The sequence below is a fragment of the Ovis aries genome, chromosome 15, assembly GCF_016772045.2.
Source record: "Ovis aries strain OAR_USU_Benz2616 breed Rambouillet chromosome 15, ARS-UI_Ramb_v3.0, whole genome shotgun sequence".
NCBI lineage: Eukaryota > Metazoa > Chordata > Mammalia > Artiodactyla > Bovidae > Ovis > Ovis aries.
Genome location: NC_056068.1, coordinates 29,310,611 through 29,319,575, shown reverse-complemented (window position 1 = coordinate 29,319,575; position 8,965 = coordinate 29,310,611). Strand labels below are relative to the sequence as shown.

General features: G+C 44.6%; 2 protein-coding genes across 5 annotated transcripts; one reads left to right on the top strand and one right to left on the bottom strand.

The window, feature by feature from the left end:
- RPS25 (ribosomal protein S25) lies at positions 1 to 1,615 on the top strand (the record flags this gene model as incomplete). The annotated part of the gene is given in 4 exon segments (NM_001009457.1): positions 1 to 97; positions 626 to 809; positions 1,376 to 1,474; positions 1,569 to 1,615. Coding segments are annotated over 3 exon segments (376 nt in total), but the record flags the coding sequence as incomplete, so codon positions are not given.
- CENATAC (centrosomal AT-AC splicing factor) lies at positions 1,582 to 8,965 on the bottom strand. Of its 4 annotated transcripts, none has more exons than XM_027979282.3 (11): positions 8,781 to 8,965; positions 8,487 to 8,650; positions 7,946 to 8,044; positions 5,780 to 5,846; positions 5,614 to 5,704; positions 5,259 to 5,323; positions 5,003 to 5,134; positions 3,905 to 3,935; positions 2,087 to 2,176; positions 1,877 to 2,009; positions 1,582 to 1,791 (listed from the first exon to the last, which is right to left on the bottom strand). In XM_027979282.3, exons 1-11 carry the CDS (start codon positions 8,898 to 8,900, stop codon positions 1,716 to 1,718), a joined length of 1,068 nt encoding a protein of 355 aa, XP_027835083.1. In that variant the 5' UTR covers positions 8,901 to 8,965; the 3' UTR covers positions 1,582 to 1,715. The 4 variants fall into 4 exon arrangements, 3 of the variants coding, with proteins under 3 accessions (XP_027835083.1, XP_027835084.1, XP_027835085.1); XM_027979283.3 differs by having other exon boundaries at positions 5,003 to 5,108; positions 5,642 to 5,704; XR_009596587.1 differs by lacking the exon at positions 1,582 to 1,791 and having other exon boundaries at positions 1,896 to 2,009; positions 2,087 to 2,192.

Genomic DNA, 8,965 nt, shown 5'->3' with positions numbered 1-8,965 from the left:
GCCGCCCAAGGACGACAAGAAGAAGAAAGATGCCGGAAAGTCGGCCAAGAAAGACAAAGATCCAGTGAACAAATCTGGGGGCAAGGCCAAAAAGAAGGTAGGAGTATAGCCCCTCAAACGGTGAGGGATGTTGGGGACGTCTAGTCTCATTTCCCTATACTGTAGCAAATGGCTTGTAAGGTTGTGGGGTTTAGAGTCAGGTTATTAAGAGTTTATACTCACATCATCGTTTTGCTTTTGACTCATATAAAGAACGGGGGTGTATATGCTACTCGGAAATGAAAAAGTGTGTACTGAGCTACTTTAATTGGGCTAGTGGGGCTCAGCCAATATCCGAAAGCCTCAAAGATGGTTTGTTTTCCCCCCAAAGTAGTGTCTCCAATGCCTTCAGCAGTAACCAAAGTCTCTTTTACTTTGAATTTGGCTCTATAATTATTTCAACCTTAATTTGCTGAGTGTTTGCAGGTTCTGAATTTTATAGGTTTCTGCAGCCCAAGGGACAGACCCACTCTTGTATAGCTCTGCAACCGTGTAACAATTCTTTGAGTCAGGTTGTTCCAGAGAACGGAAATACTGGTTCTTTAGAGAGCACTGATTTTTTTTTTTCTTTTTTTTTGGTGAGCAGAAGTGGTCCAAAGGCAAAGTTCGGGACAAGCTCAATAACCTAGTCTTGTTTGACAAAGCAACATATGACAAACTCTGTAAAGAAGTTCCCAACTATAAGCTTATAACTCCAGCTGTGGTCTCTGAGAGACTGAAGATTCGTGGTTCCCTGGCCAGAGCAGCCCTTCAGGAACTCCTTAGTAAAGGTGAGAGGATGGAGTGTTGTACTGGTTTGTATGCTTTTTGCACCTTAGTTTGGGCTGACCATGTTAGCCATTTTAAGTGCAGTAGGTGGACTTCCCTGGTGGCGCAGACGGTAAAGCATCTGTCTACAATGCGGGAGACCTGGGTTCGATCCCTACCTTGGAGAAGGAAATGGCAATCTGCTCCAGTACTGTTGCCTGGAAAATCCCATGGACAGAGGAGCCTGGTAGGCTACAGTCCATGGGGTTGCAGAGAGTCGGACAAAACTGGGCAACTTCACTTCAGGTGGAGGTTAGCAGTACAATTCTAGCATGTAATCTAGGCTATTGGTAGTGCCTAACAATGGAAACAGTGATTTTCAGATTACAGTAAAGTGTTGTGAGGGTAGCCATCCCAAGAGTAGGTAACTCACCCCTTAAAGTAGTCCCTTCTTTTTAAGGGGTGAGTCAGATTAGATTATCACCAAGAAATGTAGGCATGTCTCCTAAAGTCATGTTTAAATTACGCATTTCTAGTTTGTTGAGTTTTTATAGTACTATTGTGTGAAAATTTTATCCTCTCTTCCTAGGACTTATTAAACTGGTTTCAAAGCACAGAGCTCAAGTGATTTACACCAGAAACACCAAGGGTGGAGATGCCCCAGCTGCTGGTGAAGATGCATGAACAGGTGAGCTGGTGAACCTGGGCCTCCTATACGAAGTACACATCCCCTTCACAAGGGTCTATAGTTCTGATTTTTTTTTTCTTCTTTTTTTAAACAGGTCCCACCAGCTGTACATTTTGAAAAATAAAACTTTATTAAATCAAATAACTGGGTTTGTCTGGTTCGTAAGAAAGGCAGTTACAGGATAATAGCTTATAACAGATTTGTTGCCTTGGCTTTGAGCCTTATGGTGGTTGGAAGTACATCAGGAAGCCATTAGTGTTCTTCCTTTATGTGACTGCTGTTTGTTTCTTGCTGCAGCTTCCGTTTTGAATTGATGCCTGAAAAGAAACGAAAGCTTAGCAGCACAAAGAGTGCGATCTCCACAACAGGGAGCAGGTTGAGGTCCTGACTCTGGGCTGGTACCTGGATTGCCAGCGGCGTCCATTATTCCAGACCCGGCCAAAAGAGGGCAGCCAGCCGGCACTGGTGCTGGAGCTGTGGTCAAAGTTGGCCCCAACTCTGTCTGGTGGGAGTTTCTTCAGTTTCTGTTTTTCCTCTACAATGAGCAGTTTTATTTGAGTAGCAAGAGTTACAGAGTAGGAAGCCTCCATCACCATTCCTGTATTAACTTACTTTCTTTAAGAAACTCTTCATAGGAGGGTCCTATTTGTTGGTTCCCAGAACTACAGTCCTCATCTTGGACCATCCAGGGGGGTGTGGCACCTGGAAAAGGAAGACCCTTTAAGAAGAAATGAAAACACTTCAGTTCTGGACCATGGGAATTAGAGGGGCTTAAGCTTACTGGAGGCATGACATAACAATGCACACATTTAAAGTGTACAATTTGAAATGTTTGGGGTAAAATCACACCGTGTATCCTTGTGCCCCTTTTAAATTTTTTTTTAGTGCATCTCCTTTATACCCCTTTCCCAGGCAACCACTGATGTGTGTTCTGTTGCTATAGATTAGTTTGCCTCATATAATTTTGCATGAATGGAATACAATATGTACTCTTGTCTACCTTTTAGCATAGTTATTCTGAGATTGTGTGTTACAGGTATCGGTCATTCCTTCCTTGTGGAGTATTCTTTGAATTGTTCAGATTTGTTGGGGTATGTTTCGATTTTTTCAACTTTTAAACTGCTAAACTCTTCCCAAGTAGTTATGCCATTTTGCATTCTCATCAGCAGTCTATAAGAGTTCTGCTGCTGCTGCTAAGTTGCTTCAGTCGTGTCTGACTGTGTATGATCCCATAGATGGCAGCCCACCAGGCTCCCCCGTTCCCTGGGATTCTCCAGGCAAGAACACTGGAGTGGGTTGCCATTTCCTTCTCCAATGCATGAAAGTGAAAAGTCAAAGTAAAGTCAGTTGTGTCTGACCCTCAGCAACCCCATGGACTGCAGCCCACCAGGCTCCTCCGTCCATGGGATTCTCCAGGCAAGAGTACTGGAGTGGGGTGCCATTGCCTTCTCCAAACAGTTCTGCATACATACTTTTTTTTTTTTTTTTTTTGCTGTGTGACATGGTCAACTCGTTCCCTGTCCAGGGATCAAACCCACACCCTGTGCATTGAATGCAGAGCCTTAACCACTGAAGCATCAGATAAGTCCATAGTTTAGCTATTTTGATGACCAACTTCTTATATGCCTTTATTGAGTTTTGTGCTATGCTTAAGTTGTTTGAGTTGTGTCTGACTCTGGACTGTAGTTCACTGGGCTCCTCTGTCTATGAGGTTTTCCAGGCAAGAATACTGGCGTAAGCTGCCATGAGCCTTGCAGGGGATCTTCCCAACCCAGGGATCAAACCCCATCTCTTAAATCTCCTCCACTGGCACACAGGTTCTTTACCACTAGTGCCACCTGGAAAGCCTATTGAGTTTTGAAAGGTCTTCATATACTGAAGATATAAGTTCTTCATCAGATGCTTTTCTTTTTTTGAAAACATGTTTATTAAGCTAAAGTTTTGCGGTGTTCCATTTTTCAAGCAAAATAATTTTTATGCTATGGTGGGCATTATGTAAGGTACAAAGACTCTGACCCTCAACTGCAAGTAGTTTTAGATATTAAATACAGTTCCCTGTGCTATGTAGTAGGATCCTATTTAGTTGATACCCTTATTTTTATTTCCTTCTCCACAACTACATGTATTCTTGCTATAAAAGAAATATCCTTATAGTTCTTATTTCTCTTTAATATAAAAATATTAAGTAGTATTTTAAAAAATACAGAGGTTGAACAAAAACCCACATAAGAATTACCATGTCCCAACATTTACTAACTTTAAAACACCTTAGATATGAAAGTAAAAAAAATCTGCTAAGCAGGTAAACGTATGTCTGTTACTTTTCTGAGTTAGATGCATTTGACATATGTGTCGGGTACCCTCCTACCAGTGAAAGACCTACAACTCAAAAACCTCTTACGGTTTAAGAAACATTGCCATGGGCCTTACCTGAGTGTATGTTACCAATTCCTGGTGTATCCTGTAGTGGAAAATGGGGGGAAAATTGTAAGAAAGCCACGAGATGATAAGGATACTCAGCCTAGAGGAAGAAATTGTACAGGAGGTGGATGGAACCACTGCCATATCGCTAACGCTGCACTGGGCTTAGGTTAAATCTCACAGAGTGTAGTAAATCATTGAAAGACAGTCTTGTCCCCACCAGACTCAAGGGCTCAAGCTGGAGATGTCCAAAAATAAAGTGCCTACTACATGGTAAGTAAACAAAACCCCTTCCTCACAGAGCATACATATTACTGGGGAAGAGAACTAAGTGTGAATTACACAAATTACATTCACAGGTTTTTACATGGTATGACATACATTTATAAGTTTTCCATGAAAAAGTGACATCTGAGCTGAAGAGGAAGGTAAGGGTAAGTAGAGGAGGGAAGGAAGACATGTTATTTAAGACGGTGGGAGGGAAGTTAAAAGGGAGGGGACATAGTTATGGCTGATTCATAATGTATGGCAGGAACCAACACAGTATTATAAAGCAATCATCCTTCAATTAAAAAAGCAATTACATATTCAAAACTAAAGAGCACAGCAGGAGGCTGGAGGATAGGATGTAAGATAGCAGGTGATGAGGTTATTTTCTCATGTTTGGCACAAGATTGCAGGCGTAGAGACTGTCCCAAGGTGAAATAAGGAGACAAGGCATACTCACTGAGCAAATGCGAGAGATGAAAAAAAGGAGGTGGGCATACTCATTGAGGGAATGTGAGAGATGAAAAAAAGGAGGGGACAGTCTGTCTACAGTTCCTAGAAAGAGGAGTGTGGGGGTTAGGTGCCTGTGGGGTGTCTGTAAGTGTCCCTCTGTTGGGCTGGAACTGGACTCTGCATGGGATGATGTAGGAGTTGGCACTCCTCTGTGACAGTGGGGGTAGTGTGGACACCATGGAGGCTGAGGAATGAGTACATGACGCTGTGGAACAGGGCAGCCAGAGGGAAAAGCCTGCAAACACAGGAAAGGCCAGAATACACAGAAAAGCCAGGGGAGATGGGTGTCGTGGGAACCGCGGGGGCACTAGCCATTTCCCATCGTACCTGATGGCCAATGAATGTCAGAGGCTGTCCTGTCTCCATCCAGTCGAGCTCGGGGGCTGGTGGCAGGTCCAAGTATGAGGGCTGCTGTGAGGTGGAGGCTACTTGGCTGAAAAAAGACAAACAGGAGCCAGGCTGGCAGACAAGGTCCTTTAGCCATGAGGACAGCAAGAATGAGATTTGTTTCCATGTCCTGATCAAAGTTACAGAACATTCGAAGAGAGAATGTCCGGTAAGAGGTTTCCTAACAGTCTTTTACCTGCTCGTCCCATTCCAGCTTCCAGGTGCTGAAGAGCCCTCTTCTGGGTCTGGCACTGTCTGAGGCTGAGTTTGATTCAGGAAAAATAAATGTGTCTAGAATGCTTAAGAATTTGCCTAGGCCATGCTCCCCACCTCCAGAAGTAAACAAATTGACTAATTGAGGATATTGCCCCAACTGGCAACCTCCCTCCCTCCCAGCCCTGCCCACATTTTCTCCACTGATAAGGCCTGCCCCCTGGTGGGCAGGGAAGGGAATTCAAGACAAGCAGATGGAGTCCATTAATTTTTCATCAGAAGAGCTGGTAGGTGAAATGCTGGACCTGGGAGAACCAGGAATCAGTGGATTTGGATACTGCTCTGGCTCCTCCGAGGGAAACCAACCTCTAAGACAGACCGAACCATCTCCTGCCGGCTTTGCTCCACCTCTCGGATCTGAGCTGCCATCTGTGGGAGAGGGGTGACTTAGACAGGTGCCAGAAGGTGGGGCTGGGTCCTTCAGAGGCCTTTCCTTTAACTCACCTCTTTAATCACTTCATCCTCTTTTTCCTCATAGGAATCCAGACTTTTCACCATGGATTTCTTGAATCTAAAAAGGAAAGGGGCAAGTCACCCCAGAATCCCAGTCCCTGCCAGTTGTGAAAAGATCCTCAGTAGATAATTTTTCTCTAGATTCTGAACAGTGTCAGGCTCCCAGAAACCAAGTCTCAGGAGTACAATGAACACCCATGTACCTCTCACCCAGATTCACTGTTAACATTCTGCCATACTGGCTCCAGTTCTCTTTTCCCTTCTCCCAAGAACATGAGACTAATTCTAAATTTTTCAGTATGCATTTCCTGGGAAAAGAAACAGCCTATAAAACCATTACCACACTTAAAAAAAAAAATCAATTACCCTTTCTGATGTCCAAATTGTCCCATACCTGGGACGATATATTTGCAGTAGTTTTTATTCTACAATATACACAAAGGTATCTGAATATTATCAGTACTACTATCAATGAGACTACTAAGCAAAGCTCAAGATTTCTTTGCAGTTCCTTAGTCCTTAGACAATATCCTTCTAAGGGTATACAGAGTTTTGTTTTCAAATGTTACTTGAATTCTGGGCTTCCCTGGTGGTCCAGTGGTTAAGAATCCATCTTGAAATGCAGGAGACACCAGTTCAATCCCTGGTCCTGGAAGATCCCATATGATGCAAGCCAACTAAGCTCGTGCCCCACAACTACTGAACCAGCACTGGGGAGCCTATAAGCTGCAACTAGGGAGTAGCCCCCCACTGTCCACAACTAGAGAAAGCACACACGCAGCAACCAAGACCCAGAGCAACCAAAAAAAAAAATTTTTTTTAAGATGTTAAATTCTTATTCTTTTGTCATTGTTATCAATTTAATAGTTATACGATAATTTGTCTTTGCCTAATTTTAATATGTAAAACATTTATATAGGGGAATGGCTCTCCCATGGTGCCCTGGCAGTCCTGACAGGCAAAGCCTTGAACTGCAACTTATCAAAAGTGGCTCATTTGTATCTTTACAGGTCAAATCAGTCAAGCCTGGCCTGGCCTTGTCTTGTGTGAGCTTGAAATTATACAGTTGAAAAATCAAAACTATATTTAAATAAAAAGTTTAGAGAGTCTGTCCATATAATTCTCAATTATAACCTTTCTGCTAACTACCCTTTATTCATCCACCAAAAATTCTATAGAGCTGGGTCAGGCTGTGACAAGTAAGTGGCCTGTTTTTCTTTTTTTTTTTTAATTTTTGATGTGGACCACTTTTTAAAAAGTCTTCCAGGGACGTCCCTGGCCTCATTTTCTTATCTCCTCCCGGTCAGAACCGGGAAGACAAGGTGATGGGATTTAAGTACTTCTTGAAGGTGAAGTTAAAGGTGAAGTCACTCAGTCGTGTCCGACTCTTTGCGACCCCATGGACTGTAGCCTACCAGGCTCCTCTGTTCATGGGATTTTCCAAGCAATAGTACTTGAATGGATTGCCATTTCCTTCTCCCAGGGATCTTCCCAACCCAGGGATTGAACCCAGGTCTCCCACATTGTAGACAGACGCTTTTACTGTCTGAGCCACCAGGGAAGTCCTTCTTAATTCCTCATTATTCTCCACACTGAGTAGAAAGGAATGATAAACTATGTATTCTCTTAACTTTGGCTTTGGGATCCTCTTGGGTTCCACTCTCCATAATCTCAATACAGTCCCAATAAAAGTGGTGATGTGAGGCTGCCTGAGTCCTCTTCCTGAGGCAGTCACAACTCACTCCCTCTGTGCTGCCAAGCTTCCTGCCCTCCAGGTAGTTGGGGCCTTCCAAGGCCAGTTAAAACTATTAAAAGTGGGTACTGGGTGAGTTTTTTGCACTCTATAAAAAGCATGTTTTATTTCTAAAGAAACTTAGTAGTCTGTCACATATTTAAACAGTTGACTATGGTCACCTTTTATTATACACTTCTCTATTTGCTAAATACATTGTAAATCCCACCCCTTCAACTAGATCCCTTTCAAGGACTCTGTCATATTTCATTTTTGTTCAATATGGTGCCTAGAATAATGAGTGCTACAAAGACAATGGTCACTAATGAAGTCCTTTCTAAACCGTCCAATTAGTAGAGGAAGCTCCTGACACAGATGCAAAGAATCTACACTCTGCCACCTCATTATGTGAAGGAATGACTTACCGTGCAAAGTCCTGGGGGGAGATCAAAAACTTCTCTTTCATCTGGAACTCAGCCTTGTTTTCCCACCAGAATTTGTTGGTTGCTTTCTTGTGCTCTGGACTGAGAATGGAAAGGACAAGTAATCTCAATGATAGATCACAGAATATTACATGGCATTTGATAAACAATGCAAACTGACACCTGGGTCTCTGGGCAAGGCTGAGAGAATACTAACAGTAGTTTCAAGATCTCCAGTTTTCCCCTTCCAATAAAAATGGGACAATCTGAGAGGAAGCGATGGGAAGGAAACTTGATTGAGCTAGTTGTCCAATCAAGGCCACCCCCAGCACTGGGACCACTGGGACCATAAGGCCGCTACCCCTCAGGGTTGGCCATGCCTACAAGATGACGGAATCATTCAATCTGATCAAATCACAAAAACGTTCTTCTTCTCACCCACCCTAAACCCTCCCTCCATTCATTTATAGATTAATCTAAACCTATTATACAACCGCTGTATCATACAACTAGCGCTGTATGCGGTTCCGGGCCCGGCGCTGACCTGGCCAGATGCTCCAGCAGCCCCCCGTGCAGAACGGTCAGGTTTCCGTGGCTCAGGTGTTTCCGCACCTCACAGCCGCAGCACAGGCACCAGCACCATCGCTCGTGCTCGGGCACGTAACGCTCCACCTGAGCAGCGCGGACGGCCTTGCGGGCGGCCTCCACCTGCGGCGGAGAGGATGCCAAGGCGGACAGGCTAAGTAGGACCCCGGCGGGATCCGCAGAGCCCACCCTTTCGGGCCTTCACAGCCCCGCCCCAGGCCGTCCATGGTCCCCTCCAGCCTCCCGGCCGTACCTGCGGCAGGAGCCGCTCCAAAGCCACCTTCAGCTGCCGCTGGTGCTTGCGACTGTAGACGTGCCCGCGACCGCAGAAGAAAGTCTGGCGGCAAAGAGGACAACGCTGCGCCGGCGCCATCTGCCCAGGACTGGGAAGCCGCGACGCAGAGCTTCTCCTTCGCGGCCCCGTGACCTCTGACCTCT

Coding starts and splice junctions, on each gene's coding strand:
- CENATAC (XM_027979282.3), bottom strand. CDS start 8,900: ATGGCGCCGGCGCAGCGTTGTCCTCTTTGCCGCCAGACTTTCTTCTGC. Junction 2,177..3,904: donor AATTGGTAACATACACTCAG/GTAAGGCCCATG, acceptor TTCCTTTTCCAG/GTGCCACACCCCCCTGGATG. Junction 1,792..1,876: donor GGACGCCGCTGGCAATCCAG/GTACCAGCCCAG, acceptor GTTTCTTTTCAG/GCATCAATTCAAAACGGAAG.